The sequence below is a fragment of the Mytilus edulis genome, chromosome 5 (genome assembly GCF_963676685.1).
Source record: "Mytilus edulis chromosome 5, xbMytEdul2.2, whole genome shotgun sequence".
Lineage (NCBI taxonomy): Eukaryota > Metazoa > Mollusca > Bivalvia > Mytilida > Mytilidae > Mytilus > Mytilus edulis.
The window spans coordinates 64,746,665-64,768,096 of NC_092348.1; the positions used below are offsets into that span (position 1 = coordinate 64,746,665).

The 21,432-nt window shown below is 30.7% G+C and overlaps 3 protein-coding genes across 3 annotated transcripts in view; 2 read left to right on the forward strand and 1 right to left on the reverse strand.

The window, feature by feature from the left end:
* Window positions 1-2,304, forward strand: part of LOC139524221 (uncharacterized) — a 46,512-nt gene extending 44,208 nt beyond the window's left edge. Inside the window, exon 21 of the mRNA XM_071318885.1 lies at window positions 391-2,304. The gene's annotated coding sequence lies outside the window, so the exon portion shown is untranslated. The remainder of the gene's footprint in view (window positions 1-390) is intronic.
* A 2,716-nt stretch (window positions 2,305-5,020) lies between these two features.
* On the reverse strand, window positions 5,021-10,296 carry LOC139524223 (mediator of RNA polymerase II transcription subunit 10-like). The gene is made up of 4 exons (XM_071318887.1): window positions 10,043-10,296; window positions 8,995-9,078; window positions 6,561-6,663; window positions 5,021-5,478 (listed from the first exon to the last, which is right to left on the reverse strand). The coding sequence occupies exons 1-4, from the start codon at window positions 10,171-10,173 to the stop codon at window positions 5,386-5,388; spliced, it is 411 nt and encodes a 136-aa protein (XP_071174988.1). The 5' UTR covers window positions 10,174-10,296; the 3' UTR covers window positions 5,021-5,385.
* On the forward strand, window positions 10,227-20,494 carry LOC139524222 (mitochondrial import inner membrane translocase subunit Tim21-like). The gene is made up of 6 exons (XM_071318886.1): window positions 10,227-10,618; window positions 14,430-14,492; window positions 15,505-15,602; window positions 16,582-16,655; window positions 17,102-17,201; window positions 20,306-20,494. The coding sequence occupies exons 1-6, from the start codon at window positions 10,339-10,341 to the stop codon at window positions 20,393-20,395; spliced, it is 705 nt and encodes a 234-aa protein (XP_071174987.1). The 5' UTR covers window positions 10,227-10,338; the 3' UTR covers window positions 20,396-20,494.
* The last annotated feature ends 938 nt before the right edge of the window (window positions 20,495-21,432 follow it).

A 21,432-nucleotide genomic window follows, 5' to 3' on the forward strand; every position in this document is an offset into this window, starting at 1 on the left:
GCTTAAGGATGTTCGCTGCTCAGTTTCAAAATAAATAACTATTCATAAAACTGGTATGTATTGATAGGGAATAAATTGAGGAATCAAAAAAGCAAAAAAAATATAGGGGTCAATGTGCTTGTTTTCGAGATAATAGCCATTGGAATTTTGGTGGGGAAATGTCCTCTCTTGATTTTTCATAGCTTTATCATTGACCAGTTAAAGTTCTCAAATACTATCAAGAAATAAATAAAATTTCATAAGACTTTTACAAATGACTTATAGTTATACATGTAAAAGATTTATAAAAAGAAAAATGGGGGTTCATGGGGAAATTTTTTAAAGGCATTCAAATGGATAAAACCAGAGGATTCCGTAAATTTGACAAAAACTCCAAAACATGACAAGCAGTCATCCTTAATTTGTAAAACTGAATAGTGTTAGTATTTGATCTTACTTTAAGCCTGTCTTGGTTGTCCCTGAACCCTTTGAGAGGATATCTTGTATGCGGAGGCATAACTGTAAAAAGTTCCAATTATGTCATAAATATTTGATACTAAGGTGAATAAATATTTGTAGACTTCTGAAAATAAGGAGATGGGGCATTTTATCAATAAGACAAATATAAAACAGAGAGTAAATAACAAAGATGTAAACCAAGTAAAGGTTGATTAAAAATAATGGTGGAATCTGAAATAATTTTAGAATCTATTACATTGTTTATTCTCAATTTTTTTGGCCACCAAAAAGAAGTCCTTTAAGAGGTCAGCAGCAACCTGCGGGGAAGTGAGCATTTTATAAACATTTTAAAGAACAATTATTTTGTTGATAATAAAAAAATAGTTGATGGATGTTGTCTTCCATTCAATAAAAGAAGAATATATTATGTTAATGTTATGTATATAAGCATTGTTTTTTGTTGTTAGATCTCTCTATTTATACTTTGGTGTCATGCCATATTCATTGTTCATTTATTGTTTGTTTGTTAGCAAATTTGTTAGATTTTTTCATTTTTAATGACCAGCTATAATTCTTTTACCACATAAAGATTAAAATACTGTTGATGTCAATTGTTAAAAATTGAAACAATCTGTTGTGTTTTTTGTGCTGTTTGAAAACAAGATTATCTCCATAAATTCAAAGAAATCCATAAAAATGTTTTTGTCAGGGCAGTTGTATTCCTCACTTTTATGAAACAGGGACTTATATAGGCTGGTACTTTGGCATCATGAAAACAAAATGGACACAACAGATTCAATTTTAGGATACCGTGAATTCAGAAATTATTTCATGCATTTATTATTTCGATTTTGTCATTTTAGACTATTACGCAATTTTTATTTTTGCGTCATTGAGAAAAGTCCTGTTTGATTCTCATACAAAAAATCAAAATGCGAATTGAAATCTTTGGGATTATAACCCTGTCGCATTTTTCGCAATAATAAAAACATCGCAATAATTTCTGAATTTACAGTATACAATAACAGCTATATTAGGCTGTCATATGAAAACAATAATTAAATTATCTCATTAATGGTCACAAATTCAAGAAATTTTCAATGATTGATTGCACATATTAAATAATGAATGCATTTTGAACTCTTTCTTGTCATCAAGTAAGCATTGAGGTTAAAAAAAAAAATGTAAGCAAATCAACAAATTATTATGAAAAGTGACAAAAAATTCTTTTTGGTAAAAATTCCTCAAACCTTATTTATCTACCCGTAATTTTAATACAAATTCATTCTTTGAGATGAAAAGAAGTGAAAGCTTAGATTTCAAATCATTTGGTTTTAAGGTTGTTTGCATTTGGATACCATAGAGTTAGTTATCTACTCATGTACCTTGTTATAGCATCTAGAAAGAAACCATTATTTTTTTTGGATTCATTTTTGATCCCACCAAACACAGATCAAATTAAAATTTGGCCGGCCAACGCCAGGTGCCATCCTATTCATTGTACAATTTTTCTTCAATTCATAAATATTTGTATTCACAAAAATAAATGAATCCATTGTACATTGTATACAGGATTAAAACTGACCATAACTTAAATACTTAAATCAAAAGATGTAATTATTTATTTAATTCATATATATTATTCAGTCATAGATATCACAAATTATCCATGTTATGAACATTCCACACATATATTATATATATACATAGATTTCAAAAATATTTATTATATACATTAAATTAGTGCTAATTAAATTGGCATACATCATGTTTTTATATTATACACATATATTTTATGAAGAAATTTATGTGGTTTTTAAACTGTGTTCACTTAGTTTTGAATGTTGAAATAAAGAATTAAAAGAGTGTTCTTTTTGTTCAAAGGTTCTCAGAGGTGGATTTAGGGGAGAGTTAGGTCCCCTTACCTATATAAAGCTACATGATAAATGCACAGATTTAATGTCATGGATGAATACCCCATATATACTATTCTTTGTTTTTTTATTGTAGACTTTTTACAAGTACCATTATAAACATTGGCTTTCTATTTTTCTAACTTTTAAATTTGTCTTTTTAGTAGGGCTTTAATGTCTGAATGCTATTGCTGGTCGATCGTAATTAAGATTTGGGAGGTCTCTTTTATGAAGGTATATACAGACTTTCTGCTTCAATGTGTCCCTTTTTTATGTATCAGGTATATCAATCAATTCTCACCAATTGTAAAATGTCAATGGGTCAGTAGTTTTCATCTTTTGGTTAGATATCTGTATATATAGATATAAGGAGATGTGGTATGAGTGCCAATGAGACAAATCTCCATCCAAGTCACAATTTATAAAAGTAGACCATTATAGGTCCAAGTATGGTCTTCAACACAGAGCCTTGGCTCACACCGAACAGCATCCCGTAAAGGCACCAAAAAATACTAGTGTAAAACCATTCAAATGGGAAAACCAACTGTCTAATCTATATATAAACTGAGAAACGAGAAAAACTAATGAACCACATCATCAAACAACAACAACTGAACATCAGATTCCTGACTTAGAACAGGTGCAAACAATTTTCATCAGGTTTAAACGTTTTAATGGTACCAAACTTTCACCCTTTTCTGAAACAGTAGTATAACATCACAACATAGAAAGACAAACTATAAAATATCAATTGGAATGACTTAACTCAATCACAAGACTGATATGTAAATTGTAAAATATGTTCATGCACCAAATATAGTTGATCTATTGTGGCATTGCCTACATTATAAGAAAACAGACCAAAACACAAAAACTTTACTTTAACCACTGAACCATGAAAATAATGTCGAGGTCAGATGACACCTGCTAGGTGGAAATGTTTACCTTACAATCGTTTCATACACCAAATATTATAGACCTATTGCTTATAGTATCTAAGATATGGACTAACAACGAAAAACTTAACCTTGTTCACTGAACCTCGAAATGAGGTCCATATCAAGTGAAAACTGTCTGATGGACAAGGTACCCTCATACCAAATATAGGTATCCCATTATTCATTATAAAATGAAAGTAAATAAGAATAAAAGAATTCTTAACTTTTTTGTCCATGTAGTCACTAAACCATGAAATGACACCAAGGACACTAGACATATGTTGGATGTAAATGTCATAACAAAGTATGTTTATATGGATCACTATTCCTATGTCAAGCTTTTTGCATCAGAAGTCGTAGGCTTGACATAAAATAAATATCTAGAAAAAGGAGCTCCATAATCTATCAATATTTTTTGTGCTTATTTTGTTCATAACTAATGCTCTTCTGACTAATAGTATCAATTTTAAATTCTAGACTTATTAATTTCACCTAAGTATATCCTGAAATAAAGGAACCTGAGTGAATAATGCAGGGGAGAGCATTAATTAACAAGAAGAACTGTAAGCTGATGCTCACCAATAAAGTTGAAGAATTATTAATCAAAAAATGCATTGTTGGTGACCTTCTGCTGTTGTTTTTTCTATGGTCAGGTTGTTGTCTCTTTGGCACATTCCCCATTTCCATTCTCAATTTTTTTTACACAGTTGAGCCTGTTCAAAATAAGGCCTGATAGTAAATTTGAGGCAGCTCTTGTTCGTCCTATTTAAAGTTTTGTAGAAAAGTGAAATGAAAATTTATAACCTGAAGGAAACTGATGAGATGTACAGTGCTTTGCTTTTGAACCAATGGCATTACATTTGTGCTAAAATAATCTTTCGTTTGCACCAAAACAAAACATTCCATTTGCGCCAATAATACAGGTAAATACAGGTAGAAAGTATAAACATAAAAATATTATATATGCCAATACACATAATTAATAGCGCCTGATGATGTCTCATAGCCTGACTGGTTTTGGTCCAAAAAGGACCTTCATCAGAGACAGAATGGTGGATTAATGTATGCACCCTATTTATATAGATATGGTAACCAGCGGTTCAGAGTTAACCAAAGATAGAGATTTAACTGGCAGTTCAGAGAAACATGACCAGGCGCTATTAATTATGTGTATTGGTATATATAATATATTTTTATGCTTTTACATTTTCCCCCACTAATACACATAATTAGATAGTATAAACAGTTTTATTCAAAAGATGCTTTTAATAATAACTTTTTTTATTGCATAATCAAAATATTTCCTCCTAAATCAGTCATTGTAACCATAATGAAAGCAAAAAGTTTGTTTCGACTGTTTGCCCCATAACCCACAAAATATATCCCAACCTTCTACTGATGATATTAAAAATTGTGGTACAATTTCAGAACAATTGAAATATTTATACACAACTTTTTGTACTGACACTAGATAAATGCTTGTTTTGGGCCCCTTTTGGCCCCTCATTCCTAAACCTTATGGACCATAACCCCTAAAATCAATCCCAAGCTTCCTTTTGTGGTTATAAACATTGTGTTAAAATTTTACTGATTTCTATTTACTGATACTAAAGTTATTTTCCGGAAACCATCCGTCTTCGGACGACGATGATGCCAATATACGACCTCAAAATTTTTTGCGGTCGTATCAAAATCGATAGGAAGATATTTTTGTGTATAAAAAAGTAAACATTGTTGATTTCAATTGTACATTTTATTATTATGGTACAGGATAGATCACAGCTCATACTAATGATGAAATTACAATCACAGGGGCAAGGAAAAGTATCAAGGATTCTTGAAAAACATACTGTAATTCAACTGGAAAATGATACTTCCCATCTTCAGCAGAGCATTAATGTTTTGATGAATATTGAATTTATAAAAAAGTTCAATACATTATAGCTAGCAAACATAACATCAGATTCATTTCACAATTCATTTCCATTCACTCATATCTCCACAAAAATTCTGTTCTGTGAATTGTTAATCAAATGAGGAATATCAAGTTTGCAACATTTCTCTCATAGTTTATACATGTCACAAAATAACAATGTTCAGGTTGGTTGGTCATCTCGTAGGGCCCTGTAAGTGTTGATCTCATTTGGGAAAACCTTTGTCAATTCCACCAGTAAACTAGCCTTGAATCTCTGAAAACAATCAAGTAAGATGGTTTATATATTTATCATTACTGTCGATCACTTCTACTGAAATAAAACTTTTCATTTATCTAAATATTGGCATAAAAAATTAGTAAGAGTTCCGTGGAACCCAGTGTCTCGCCTGCTTTTGCTGTTAATCGCAGACTCAACAAAAATAAAGGTAAAAATCAATAAAATTATTCCTCTTGATACTATCTTTTGATTGTAAGAAGCTTCTGACCAAGTTTGATATAAATCCAGGACAGTAAAAGAAAGTAATTAAGTAAAATCTTAAAAACTTTAACCCCAGACATGTAAGAGTGAATGTATCCTGGCAGAAAAACTAAGTCCATTTATAAGTAAAATACGAAAAATGGATTTTCTTTTTTTTCTTCTGAATACTATCTTATGATCATAAACAAGCTTCTGTCCAAATTTGGTACAAATATAGGCCAGTTTAAGAAAGTTATTAAAATTTTAAAACTTTAACCACAGAGTGGATGTAATGTTTCCCGCTAGAAAAACTAAGTCCATTTATAAGTAAAATACGGAAAAAATGGAATTTCATTTTTACAAAATTTACTTCTGGATACTATCTTATGATCAAAAACAAGCTTCTGTCCAAGTCTGGTAGAAAATAAGAATGGGTTTAAGAAAGTTATTAAAATTTCAGAAACTTTAACCACGGATTGAAAAGTTGGCGATTTACTTGCATAATATGATTATATCTGATCAAAATTACATTTAAACAAGAATGTGTCCATAAAACATGGGTGTCCCAATCACACTATCATTTTCTATGTTCAGTGGACCCTGAAATTGGGGTCAAAACTTTAACTTGGCATTAAAATTTGAAAGATCATATCCTGCGGAACATGTGTACTAAGTTTTAAGGTGATTGGACTTCAACTTCATCATTTAAACCTGAAGCAGGATAGATGGATGGACAAACAGAAGAACGATCGAACCCACAGACCGAAAAAAACATAATTTCCCTAGGTGGGGCATAAAAATAGAGGTACAGGAAAATGATACAAGCATGGGGCACAGAATTCGAAGTATGCATGAAGACTGATTCTCTCTAACATTACCTTTAAATTATCTATCTTTCCTTTGACTTGTTCATTCTTTGCCAATGTTTTCTCCAGACAGTCCTTTGTATAAAGGTTGGGATTCTTACCCTGATCAATGTAACTAAAAACAATTAGAAAATTAGAAAATAATTCAAATACATGTAAATACATTATGACATAGTATCACTTTGATCATCAGTGTTAATATTTATTCCTATACAAACATATATGCTGAACTCAACAGGTATCGGTTTAAGTTGTTAGTTCTCTGTTACTGATTTTTTTTTAAAGCATGGCTTGTATATAACATTTAAATGCTACCACATGTTTTTTTTAGTAATTACCTTACAAATGTGTCAAATTGATATGTACATGTAATCCATCATGTTGCTCAAAACAAAGCTGTCGTAATATTTCATGCATCTATTTGCCTCTGATGATTTTACTATGATATGGAGTTTTATAGGACTGTCATACAAGTGAGAGGTTTAGCTACATTGTAGCTATAAAACCAGGTTTAATCCACCATTTTCTAAATAAGAAAATGTCTGTACCAAGTCAGGAATATGACAGTTATTATCCATTTGTTTGATGTGTTTCAGCTTTTGATTTTACCATTTGATTAGTGGTTTTCCATTTTGAATTTTCATGGAGTCCAATATTTTTGTGATTTTACAATGTACTTTATACTTATTGCGAACCCTATTATACCTTTCCATAGATTCACCTGATAGTTACCTGTCCTTTTAAACTTTTGGCAGTTCTATTGTCTCATCTAACATGTCTAACAAATACAACTGGTATTTTTCTCTGTGTCGTTTATTCACTGAAACATTTAAATTTCTTCTAAGAGAAATCTATCACTCATTGATTAATCTACCTGAGTAAAAAGTTTATCTGCTAAATAGATAGAAATAACAGGTTTACCATTATAAAAAATTGCATGTGAGTTATATTTTTGTATTCAATCTGTTGAATGTAAACACTTAAGCAAACATTAATAAAAGTTGATTTCTGACAAAATTTTCAACATTATTCCTACATTTTAAAAACATTTGACATAAAAATCCTAAAAATTATGATATTTATATTAAGGCCTTCTAAAAAGTATGCTACAACAAACAAATAAAAAAATGAAAATTTCGATAGGAACAATACTTATGTTTTTAAAAATGAACATTTTATAATTAAACAAGTGAAACTGCGAGCTACTGCTCACTGATGATACCCCCGCCGCAAGTGGATAATATTAATAGTGTAAAAATATGCAAGTGTTCCGTAAACAGGAAGTTGTCGAGTGATGAATCTGAAAACGCATCACACGGTATAGCTGACTTATAAAAATCCTGAAACCAAATTTCAGAAATCCTTGTATTGTAGTTCCTGAGAAAAATGTGACGAAAATTTTTAACTTGGTTATCATGTGTAAAATCATACAAGTGTTCGGTAAACAGGAAGTAGTCGAGTGATGAATCTGAAAACGCATCACACGGTATAGCTGACTTATATAAATCCTGAAACCAAATTTCAGAAATCCTTGTATTGTAGTTCCTGAGAAAAATGTGACGAAAATTTTCAACTTGGCTATCATGTGTAAAATCATACAAGTGTTCGGTAAACAGGAAGTTGTCAAGTGATGAATCTTAAAACGCATCACACGGTATAGCTGATTAATATAAATCCTGAAACCAAATTTCAGAAATCCTTGTATTGTAGTTCCTGAGAAAAATGTGACGAAAATTTTCAACTTGGCTATCATGTGTAAAATCAGACAAGTGTTCGGTAAACAGGAAGTTGTCAAGTGATGAATCTGAAAACGCATCACACGGTGTGGCTGACATATATAAATGTTGATACCAAATTACAGAAAGGGTGGATGTGTAGTTCCTGAGAAAAATGTGACGAAAGTTTCATGGGACGGACTGACTGACTGACGGACTGACGGACGGACTGACGGACGGACGGACTGACAGACAGAGGTAAAACAGTATACCCCCCCTTTTTTAAAGCGGGGGTATAATTAGTGTTAATTTTGAATAGATTGAAAAAAAAAATTATTTAAATTAAATAAACACAAAATCACATGCATTCTTGATGGTAAACCTTGTTACTTCTATCTATTTAGCAGATAAACTTTTTACTCAGGTAGATTAATCAATGAGTGATAGATTTCTCTTACAAGAAATTTAAAGGTCTGAGTGAATAAACTACACAGAGAACAATACCTATTGTATTTGTTCAATGGAACAATAAAACTGCTTCAAGTTTAAATGGACAGGTAACTATCAGGTGAATCTATGGAAAGGTACAATTATTTGGGTTCGCAATAATCCTTACTCAAAAACCTCCAATGGGACACCAATATCAGCCTGATTATCATAATATGGATTTTCCATTTCGAATTTTCATGGAGTTCAATATTTTGTGATTTTACAATGTACTTCATACTTACTCAAAAACCTCCAATGGAACACTGATATCAGCCATCTGTGACTTCATTTTGTCTACCTCCTGTAATCCTGTGATCATTTCATTTCTACAACAACAAAAAATTCATAACAATTTTTTTTTTCAATTGTGCTTGGATCATTTTTGTGAATTAAATACTTTCAATTATCAGATCTAATCGAAATAATAAATAATAGCATCATGAATCACCAGTTAATCAACAATGCGGTCTATATATTTCTTTTTTATAGAACAGGCACATGTGCAGTAATTCAGTACTGATCAGTGCTGTAGTGGGGGGGAAGCCATGGCCAGACATCCCGAAATTTGAGAAAAGGAATTCCCAGACCCTGAAAGGATCAATACCGAAATCCCGAGCTTAAAAACACCTAATCCCGGAGTCCTGATAAAGGTCCTTACCCCCCACTTTGGTCGATCACATGGATTTTATTATGCCTGGCACTATTAACGAAGTATTAGATTGGGTCAGGATTCAAGGCTAACTATTAACAATGCAAAATTGACCAAAATTCCCATAGCCATAGCTATAACAGGAACATATATATTGACATACTGTTCCCAGGCTATAGGGACACCAGGGGATCTCGACCCAAATCCACCTTCCTATCCCAGGCATAGACTACCTTAGCTGTATTTTGCACGTTTTTTTGAATTTTGGGTGCTCAATGCTCTTCAACTTTGTACTTGTTTGGCTTTATAACTCTTTTGATCTGAGCGTCATTATTGAGTCTTATAAAAACGAAACACTCGTCTGGCGCATTAAATTATAATCCTGGTACCTTTGATGATAACTATGATTACAGATTACACAAAGAAGACATAATACAAACTACATATAAACATATACATTTTAAACATGAATATGTCCATCATATCCATAGATAGTAGGGATACAGAAATAATTTATCATACAAAAGCAAGGACGTATATTAGTATGTGTTAGTTATACGTCCTTGCAAAAACTCTTTCTCTTCCGTAGCCATAAATTATGGCTACGGAAGAGAATGAGAGTCACATCGAACTTTACTTACAGCTTTTTATTTAAAACTGCTTGGCTATTTGGTTGCACATCGCTCACAATTATTCCTACTTGTCTAGTAGTCTCTATAAAAAGCTCTAGTTGTTGTTCCAACGCCTCAAAACGACTAATTTTCTCGCTCATTGTTTTCTATTTATTTTCGACCGGAAATTAGGACGGGAGATAACTCTAAATATTTGACAGGGGTAGATAACTTTAAAGATCTACATGGTTGGAGCTATTGGCATGATAAAATATCCACAATTTCTACAAAATATAATATGATTTATTCTAAGTGAAACCATAAGAATGTGCACACACTTTTTCCTCAGCAGACCCCAATTTTTAAAAAGACTGACATGCTGTTCTACACAAAGTTTTAGACTTTTTTGTGGGAAAGCCACTCCACAAATAGAGAATTATCATTGCTTAAGGTCAAACAGCCAAGTGAAAACAAACCAAAGGCAGTGCCAGCTGATAAATTTATCAAAGAGATATTTTAGTAAACAAGTACCAAAGAATGAAACTAAGAAAGAACTGGATATTAAAAGAGAAAGTCCATATGCTGGTCTAAGTGGTGCAGAAAAAGGTTAATTTGCATACTTGTTAATTCTTTTAATACAGTTGGATTAAGTTTTGATGTGATTTAAAAAGCTGTGCAATGGTCCTCTTTTCACATAACATAAATAAGAATGCAGATTAGTGTCTTAAGTGAAAATTACAGTTTTTTTTTCAAATTAGGTTTACTGGCATGACTGGTTAGAACCGTTAGATGTGGTACTTGCAAACATCTGAAATTCCATCACATTATAAATGATCAAAACAAGGTTCAGTTTAGTATATATGAGTGAAGGAATGCCCTTTTCTATCAGGCGTCAAACTGTTATTTCCAGCGACCTTTTGCCTCAAATTGATTAAACTTTTACAGTGTTTCGTCAAAATATCATGATCATGATTAGAAGTCACAAATAATTATTGTTGATGTAATTTTGGGAAAAATTAATGTGATCATCAAAATTAGTCATTTTTTTTCTTGTCGAAAAGAAAGTGTACATTTTATTGTCATGCACCCAAACTGTAAACGTCATTAGGCAAGAATTTTTTAATGTCATCAGCTTGACGGTACCCCCATTAAAGGGAAACTTCGCAAAAAAATCAAAAATTGATATTATGTTTATTCTGTATAAAAATGCTCAAATTCATAGGTATTAAAGTTTTATTCTGCTAGATAAGAGATCACCATCGATTTTGAATTTAGTGTATCAATTCTCTCCGGTCGGCCATTTTGTCACCTTGTCCGATTTGCAGTCGCAATATGTCTAAGGACCAGAACTACAGTAACCCGATGTAGACGTAATTGCGTGTCGATATATCGTCAATCGTACGGTTGTTTTATCCGACTAATTAACTTGATACGGAAAATTTTCTTTTTTTTTTTAATAACCATGATCTGTTATTTTAAGACTGATAATATAGGAATTAGTGAAAAGGTCAAAATTTCAAATCATAAATAAGTCTTCCGTGAAACTTGAATTGTTTTCGGCAATCTAATTAGTTCATAATTCTTTTATGTAATAAACTTTATTCAAATAAATTAGGATCTTCGCTCCACTGATCACCCGCATGGCTAAAGGTATTACTCCCAAAGGTATTGTAGGGGGTGTGAGGTGACACGTCCAGGTATTCAAGCGATTTCCTGTCGAGTTTGCAAATTTATGCATCGTTTCACTTCTTAGTGTATTGATAAGTGTACACGGCCGATAACTTATAACTTTCCATTTTGAACTATTAGGTGTATAATATACATCTCTATCTTGCGTGTCCGAAAGTGATATAATATATAGTCATTACTAAACATATACGCTTGTTTATGAATAACATTTCTGGTTAAAAGAAAATTATTTATAAAAATATAAATAATACCAAAAAAAACCAACAGATCTGATGAAATTAAAAAAAAAATCCACGAGTAAATTTGGTAAAATGTAATATATACTCGTTGTCAATGGTGAAGGACAGATTGGAACATACCAGAAATATATTGATTTAAAAAAAGGTACGCACTAGTCGACCATTCGTATATACGCCTGGATTATAAGTTACGGAACTATAGCGCAAATTAAAATATATACATTTATACATAGAACATAAGAAAGAATAATATATTTTGCGTAAATTGGGGTAAAAGTTTTGTAAAATGAAAAGTCCACGTATGCCAACAGTAAGTAATCATCAAATGTCGATAGATTATTGTATACCAAACGAAGAAGGAGAAGAAGAAGAGATTTAAACACAGGTCGATATATAACTTTATTTGGCTCATCGAAGTTATGGACATTTATAATTCAATTAGATTGTTCTCGAAAAAAGGAAGAAATTCGTCTTCGTCACAATTGTTCCAAAATGCATACGCCACTGGAAGTACACTTATACCGAGGGATGTGAATATTTTCCGGGAAAACTATAGAGTATCAAAGTTTCAAGTCAATTTCGGGATTTATTTTTTCTCTAGATATTCAATGACAGCAATTTAAAGAAACTGCTTGTCCGCTTTAGTGGTATTCTTGCCAGTTGAAACAGACTTATAATTACATTAAAAAATAGGGAAGGATGACATTAAATTCGTTGTCTTTTTTTATACATCGTTGGTCAAATAGCTAAAGTATTATATATAGTTACGGTGTGAGACGAAGAGTATTTTAAGAAGGACATATTCCCGATTATATATAAATTTTGTTGATGTTTTTCACACTTGAAAAGCATATCTGTTCGTAATTTGTCGATTCCATTCCAATTAGATCCTTTAATTTCCTGTCAATTTTTTTAAACATTTTTCTTTTTAAATATCTGAAGTCTTCATGTGTTGTCAGATTTAAAATATTTTGATGAGCACATTAATTTCTAAATAGGTAATTAAAGATCACTTTGGATGGACTAAAATATATAATTGCAATTGTTAATGATCTGTTTGAAATATTTAAGGCTGCCGATCCTTATTTGAAATAGTACAATTTTTAGTTCATAAACTCGTGTTTAGAAGGCTATTTTTATTTATAAATTCTTCAATTAAAATAATTCAGTGTTCTATCGTTACTAAAGTAATCAAAAGTCATAATTCATTAAAAAGTGATCTTATGCAAAATATAAAAATATACAACAGCTATCCAGTTATTGTGCGATCTTATTATTCCCGTTAATTAATTTTAATTATTTTTTTTTACATTCATGTGTCTGAAATTTTGTCGGAGTCCCGTTTACAATTATGTTGTTCACACCTGAATGCCAGTGAACCTAGATTTCACTGAATGAGGATCAAAGGATTAGAATTACATAATGCTAATCTTTTAATTACCTTGAGTTAACCTACGCATTCAACATCGTTAGGTGTCACAAAACAATACACATTTTATTTCCACCGTACAAGCAAGTGAAAATGTTTGCTGTAATGAAGCAAAAACGTCAGAATACAAACATGTATTTTTAATACACTATTGATCATGTCAATTTCATATGTTTGTTTAAAGTATTTGTACAAAACAAATCATAAAAATGTTCTATGTATGAATTAATTTTATTATTAAAATTCGTTTTAAAATATCCACACGATCTAATTTTAAAAGTTGCATGGCTATCACTTATTTTTCGTTGGTTAATAGCTACACCAAAAGTCGTCGATGCGCTTTAAATCGCGTAATTAGATTGTTAACGAACAAGACTTAAATGAGATATTTTCACTCCCGGCATGCATCAAAGACTTAAAATACGTCACATAAGTCAGGAAGCTTCAAGAAATAAAATTAATAATTCCCAATTTTCTTCTTTATTAGATTTCATATCAAAATAAAACTTGGTGAATATGTTTTTTATGGTATTATGAACATAATAAGATGATAAGTGAAAAATCGCGAATTATTCCTTTAAGACTCTCATATAGTCATGACAGATCGACCAGAATAGCTGTCAAAATAATCCTGATCATGCTGATTATGAATTACTGTAAATTCAGAAATGTTTGCGATCTTTTTAGTATTGCTAAAAACATGACAGTGTTATAATCACAATAATTTAAACTTGCATTATAAAAAAAATGTATTTTTTTATAGGAATTAAACAGGATTTTCTCAATATTACAAAAATTTAAATTGCATTTTTGTCTAAAATAATAAAATAAAATTAATGCACGCAATAATATCTGAATATACAGTACTTTTCAGTGAAATAATAAAAAAAAAAATTATGTATTAAGCATGAGTTACTGATGTATTTTGTATCATGTATGTTAATGTCTTTTCACTAATATTCTGTAGTCACGACTTTCTTTAAAGTGATATAAAATTAGAAACAGGTCAATTTTAATGATTGGAAAAAACTTTATAAATTAGTATTTGTTCTGATTTTAGTGAGAGAAGCAGGAAAAGATGCATCTTATATTGCCATTATAGTAGCAGGAATAGGTGTTATAGGTAAGGTTTTTTAAAAATGTAAAGACTTCTTGATTTCACAAACAAGAGTTTTATGAAAAATAACATATTCAGAACTGTAAACAATACAATGCCAGATAGCATGGTTTCATTTGTTTCAACAAATAGAGTTGAGAACTAATAACACATGAGAATAATGAGTGAGTAGCTATAAGAAGATGTGGTATGAAACAATTCTACATCCAAGTCACAATTTGTAAAAGAAAAACCATTATAAATTAAGTCAAAGTATGGTCTTCAACACGGCGCCTTGGCTCACACCAAACAGCAAGCTATAAAATCTGTTTTCACAGTAAGTACATGTATATAGAGAATATCACACTTGTATTGACAAAGAAACCAATATCATTAGAGATCTGCATAAGGGATTATTTTGATTGAGGGTTAATGCGGTGTGATATTGAAAAAGCCATATCATATATAATTAATTATATATACGTCAAATAAATGTTTTTTCAGTAAAATTCCTCAATGTTTAAAGATGACTTTTGAAAAATTCTTGATCAGAATGCATGTTACATGTACTATATTAAACCATGGCTAAAACTATCCTTTACTATAATAAATTTTTAGTCCTGTGTCATTTTTAATTGCCTGTCAGCCAGGTAAATTGTAATGTTGATCTGACACACATGACCTTATTTTTCCTATAGTTGAGAATAATAGAATTAGTTCTACCACCTTTTCCCTGTATCTGAACTTTTATCAGTGGATCATTTTTATCCTCAAAATATTTGATATGTTTAAAAAAATAAATGACATTGTTATTAGTCACAATAAGTCAGAAAGTTATGAAATGGCAAAATTTCAGGCTTTAACAGTTACAGAGGTCAAATATTTATCTGATGTAAGCCTGTATAAAAAATACTTTCACAAACACTTTTACCAGTCTCTGTTCTTTTAAGGTAAACATTGCAGAAAAACATCATTATGTGCAATACCGAAGTCAGTATATCATAAATGTAAATCAATAATTAAATGACACTATTTTTAGGTGTAGTGTTTTATACTGTTGGAAAAGAATTATTTTCAAGTCAAAGTCCTGCAGGTGTTTACAGTAAAGCATTGAAAAAGTGCCAAAATAATGATGAGGTAAGATAAAGAATAAGAAAATGTCATGTACAATGTATGGAACATTGGTATAACAATCTACACTTAACTTAGTGAAATGGTTTATTGGTTATATTTTAAGTGAAAATACACCATATCATGTACCATATTTGATGATATACAGTAAACATAAGGTGACTCAGACAAAAAAAAACTTCTTGGTGTTGATTTTTCTCATGCTGGTGATTGTTGGTGATTTCCCTCAAATAAAGCTTTCTTAATATTTCAATAAGTTTCATATATATATTGCTGGATTGTTATCATGAGTATTGTCACCATCAATCTCCAGAATATAAATCTTGATAGTGATTCACTCAGCACCAGCAAGGAAATTTTTCACTGAACACTAATTGCATTTGATTTTCATGGTTCAGTGATAGTAACATAGTTCTTAGTTACATTGTAAGATTCTGATTTAACATGTTTAAGGTTTTCTTTAGTGAAGGAGATGTGATATCACTTAAAGTTCTTTTCAGAATAAATCAAAGTTAGTGCTTATAGTTAATTATAAAACAGGAAGCAAATTATAGAACAGGAAGTAAATTATAGAACAGGAAGCGAATGTAAAATCACAAGATAGATTCATCATAGAATGCATCGAGTCGTGAGTTATTTAAAATATGAACATTCCTACCAGATCTCAGTGCATTGCGGCTTCCTCCACTACTAAAAACTAACTGCCATGAAATAGCACACTAGTGTTGAAAATGGTGTTTAACACCAATCAATCAATCAATCAATCATTAAAATATGAACAATTTGACCTATATTTCATTATGCAGTAATAATATTCAAGATTTTGCAAATATTGGATAAAACAAGTCTTGTATCAAGATGGAGTCACTGACAGTTTCATCCATAGGCAATGATTATAGATATCAATATTAATTATTGATGACTGAAATGTTATACATTTACATTATTTATACATATTAAAACTGTCTGTTTATTTTTTAAACAGGTACTTGATGTATTAGGAGAACCAATTACAGGACATGGCACTTCAGGGAGCAGGAGACGGAAACAGCATGTCAGGTATTCAGTCATATTATAGAACAGTAGTGCGTTAATGAGGGTTCTTGGTGAATGATTGAACTAAGGAGTTTATCTATGTACTGTAAATTCAGAAATTATTGCGATGTTTTTATTGTGTTTGCGAAAAATGCAAAAGGGTTTTAATCACAATAATATAAAATCTTCTGATAACTCTGGCTTCCTCCAACAGGGAAAAAAGGCCTCCGCAGTATAGCTATTAGTGCATACAGTGGATGAAATCAACAATGAATCAATCAATCAGTGCTGTTTAACATAAACAGAGGCATACTTTTCAGATAGGGTCATGTAACATAATAGAATTTCCAATTATTACTTTTGTTTAAAAAAAAAAGTAATAGGGGAAATAACTGTATTGTTTGTCAAGCAGGTTGAGTTGTCTGTATAAAGTTTAACTGATGTTTGTCATGATATTACATTTTTTACAGCTCACAAGAATTTATGCAAAATGGTGTTAAACACATGAGGGTCGTCTTTAAAATAGAAGGGCCTTACAGAAAGGGAACTGTTCACGTAGAAGTATTTCAGGTATTATTAAAACTATTAACTTTTAATTTAATGATGTTTAATAGAGTTATTTTAGAAGTTTTAGGTGGGTATCAATGTTTAAAATAATAAAATAAAATAAAATGCCATTGTTGATGCATGAACTATGGAATTTTTGTGCAATTTGAAACTATTTATCTTGTTCTCAGATAAAATAAAACTTTGCTTTAAAAAAGTCAGTTGATGCATTTACAAAATCGAAATCATCCACAGCTAAAACTCTGCCACAGCCATACACATTTATGTATAGATGGACCTAAAATAAACTTACCATTTGATATAAGATTAATGTCACATAATCCGTAAATCAAGGATATTTTGCTTCTAAAACTTTTAAAGCTGTAAATTATTTGTCATATTAAACATGTCTTTTATGTGAACCACATAAGAATATGTTATTATATAAATAGTGATCCACAATTATATACATATGTGTCAACATGAGGGTAAAACAAACTTGAACCAGGTCATTTTGACCTACATTTTATGCTTTAATGTATTTGAATAAGCTTAACAGCTTAATCTAATTTACATGTACTTATTATTAAGAAAAAGAGATGTGAAGTATTCATCAATATGACAGTAACCCTGCAACACAAAAAAATGCAAAAATTGCCAAAGAGTAAATCCTGAAACTTGCCCAAAAAAATCTGTGAAAAAAGTTCAACTTGTAAATATAACTGGAGCAAGGAATCTGCATTTGAAACTTTCCTCAATTTAGAATTAGCTAGTTTTACCTTTTACATTGTCTAGTCTTTTAAGTGCCGAAAACATGACCTATTCCGGAAAATGACTTTTTTGCTGAGTGTGAATTAGCATTGTTATAAGACGTGTCTCTGTATTTGTTATCCAACATTCATGTATTTGGTTATGATGTTGTATTTGTAATTCTGATCGGATATTGTTAAATGTCTTATCATTTGTAGTTGTAATTCTATTTTTTTTTATATTCTATTTGTATGAAAAAGTATAGATAATTTTAAATCACCCAGTTCATTTGTAAGATTTTAAAGCAACTAAACATTCACAATTTATTTGTTTTACAGTTCAATTCAGAAGAAATACAACATGTACAAACATTGCTAGATAATACAATTAATTATCTAATTACTAAAACAATTCTGTGTTGATAGTCTTGTAATTGTTATAAAATACATCAAATATGATTATTTCAAACTTAATCTTGAACTAAATTTTGTTTATCTAATTTTTAAAAATGTACCTTTGACATCACTTTTGTTGTGTTGATCTAGTTGTGTGATAGACAATGCATGGCTCTATTGTGCTATTTTAATGTGCTGCCCTAGGTTGTTTTATGTATTTGTTTTTATTTTGTGGTTAGTTAGCACATTGGTGTTGACATGAATATCAACTTTATGGTCATTTTTTTTTTATAAATTTACTGTTAGCAAAAGTATGAATTATTCTAAATACTGTGGATTCATTTTTATTCGTGGTATACCAATTTTCGTGGGTTTCGTGGGTCACAGCGAACCACAAATTTAAGAATTCAACGAAGAATAATCCAGATAAATGTGTATGGAGTTGATGCTCCATATGGATGTTTATTTCCGGTTATGTTATGCAGTTCTAGTAAAGTGTTGACTAGCGATAAACATTGTAACATAACACGTGTTTTTTATTGAAAGAAGATACAAGTAGTTTAATTAAATCAATAATAACTATATCGAATATCAGTGATAATTTACTTTTTAAAATTGATTAAAACTTCATGGAAAATAACTGCAAGTTGTTAATTACCGTGTCATAGTTTGGTTTACTAGTGATTGAAAATCAATGGGATTAAGTAAGGGGATATTGCCCGTAGGTAATATTGTTTATGACAGGAACATTTATTTTCACACCTTTTACTTATATGACTGTTTATTATATCGTGATTAGGGAAATGAGCTTTCAATCATAAAGTTTTGATTGCATTATAGAATTCCGACAAGCATTTATAAATTGTAAAACAAACAAATAATTAGTTGTCTTTGTCCATTATTGTAATAGAAGTTTTTAATGAACACTTAAACCTAAAATGACCAAGCGAGGATTTTGACAATTCAAAACTTTTTCAATGAATTCCTTCTTTTTAGTTTGTTTTATTATTGATCAAACCAAGGAGGTTATATGATCTCATAAATCAAAAAGAAATCCATGAATTACGTATCTGATTTTTTTTTTGTAATCAGCGATCCACGAATTTACGTATACCACGAAACGTCTTTTTTTCTCTATCCACGAAAATTGATACCCACAAAAATAAATGAATCCACAGTACTAAGGATTTTCTTGTCCCAGGCATAGATAACCTGAGCCATATTTGGCACAACTTTTGGGAATTTTAGGTCATTAATGCTCTTTAACTTTGTACATGTTTGGCTTTCTGACTATTTTGATCTAAGCCTTACTGATGAGTCTTATGTAGATGAAATGTGCGTCTGGCGTATTAAATTATAAGCCTGGTACCTTTGATAACTATTAGCATCTTGAAATGTATGATTGTATTGTTTACTTGTGTTTTTCTCTGTCCTGAATGTTCTTGCATTTGTTTGTATTGTAATCCTGTCAGTAATGTTGTCATTTTATAGTGTTATATTTAACATTGCGATTAAATCGTTAGATTTGGTTAGCCAAAAAAAAACAGGTTCAACCCACCATTTTTTCTTAAAATGTCCTGTACCAATTCAGGAATGGCAGTTGCTATCTTATAGTTCGTTTCTGTGTGTGTTACATTGTCGTTTGTTTTTTTTTGTTTCTGTTCTTTCATAGTTTTCCTCTTCAAGGTGATTTGTTTTATCTCAATCAATTTATGACTTTCCAACAGTGGTATACTACTGTTGCCTTTAGGAAACACCAGTTTGGTTGCCAGTGCATATAATGCTACCTATGTTTATTCTTTTGTCATTTCAAAATCTACTTTTCATCAAACTTATCTTGATAAAATCAATGATGAGGTACATGTAGTGCCATCAGGATAACAGACTGTAAATCAGGAGAAGTAATTTAAATTTTTGGCCAAATGTGGATGTCTAAGAATTTTTGTCTTGCATGTTGGATATTACATATTTCATTTTTTTCAGGATGAGAGTAAGAAATACCAGTTTAAGCATGTAATATGTGAGTTACAAGGCTACCCAACAAGAACAATTGTTATAGAAAATAACCGATGACAAGATTGATAACCTGTGATTGTTTGCAAGAACTCAGTGATTATTTTTATTCAACCTGGTGTTTTGATAAGAAAAAAATATATAAAAAGCTTACACAAGGTGTACTTGTTCTTGTTTATGAAACCTTACCTCTTCTAAGTTTAACTTAAATGAATATTTTATGAAGTGAAAGTGTTATCCCTCTAACCCATATGCCATCAATTCATTATTACACACTGAAAGATATACCCTAGTATCATTTACCATGTTTCCATTCCGATGAAAACCCATAACACACAAGAAAAAATGAAAATAACAAAAATACTGAACTCTGAAGAAAATTCAAAACAGAAATTCAGTAATTATATGACAATATCAAAGGCTCATACTCATCAAACAAAAGGATAACAACTGTCATAAACCTGACTTAATACAGGCATTTTCTTACACAGACAGAACCCTGTACCCTGTATATCATTCAAATCATCATGGCATGACAAACCAGAATATATATGGTTTAGGGGTAGGGATTTTCACCACAAGAGATCATTGCCATGTACCTTGTTTTTAGGTGTGAAATAGGATATTTAGTTTTACTTACTATTTGTGCATTAAAGGGGCACTAGCAGCTACCAGCTGTATGAAAAACCTAATGAATTATTATTTTTGGCTCAATCAGTAATGAAATACAAATAGTGAAATAATAATTCCTTTTTAGTAACCAATAAGGTTCAATTTTGTCAAAATAAGCAAAAAAACATTGGTTATGAATTATTCACTTGCAAGTGAATAATGCGACCTCATTGAATCCGTATTCATGTGAACTTTAATTTAACCCCTTCGCTTGAGATGGATAACACGTGAATTGTATGTGGAAAGTTATTTAAAGGAAGAAAATGTCAACATTGAAAGTGAAACAAAGGTAAATCATTTGATTGACGGATTCGATTCACAATTAAACATTCTAATACAGGTAAAAACGATGATAAACATTTATTTTTTATCTGTAATATAAAATTAGATAGACCTAGAATAATTCAACAGCACTTGTTTGCTTA

What these genes read in the sequence shown, in the direction of transcription:
- LOC139524223 (XM_071318887.1), bottom strand. Translation starts at nt 10,173, where the DNA reads ATGAGCGAGAAAATTAGTCGTTTTGAGGCGTTGGAACAACAACTAGAG. An exon ending in GTTCCATTGGAGGTTTTTGA is followed by an intron (nt 6,664 to 8,994) that starts GTAAGTATGAAG and finishes AATTGTTTTTAG; the next exon opens with TTACATTGATCAGGGTAAGA. An exon ending in GAAAGATAGATAATTTAAAG is followed by an intron (nt 5,479 to 6,560) that starts GTAATGTTAGAG and finishes GATTGTTTTCAG; the next exon opens with AGATTCAAGGCTAGTTTACT.
- LOC139524222 (XM_071318886.1), top strand. Translation starts at nt 10,339, where the DNA reads ATGTGCACACACTTTTTCCTCAGCAGACCCCAATTTTTAAAAAGACTG. An exon ending in AGACGGAAACAGCATGTCAG is followed by an intron (nt 16,656 to 17,101) that starts GTATTCAGTCAT and finishes CATTTTTTACAG; the next exon opens with CTCACAAGAATTTATGCAAA. An exon ending in TTCACGTAGAAGTATTTCAG is followed by an intron (nt 17,202 to 20,305) that starts GTATTATTAAAA and finishes CATTTTTTTCAG; the next exon opens with GATGAGAGTAAGAAATACCA.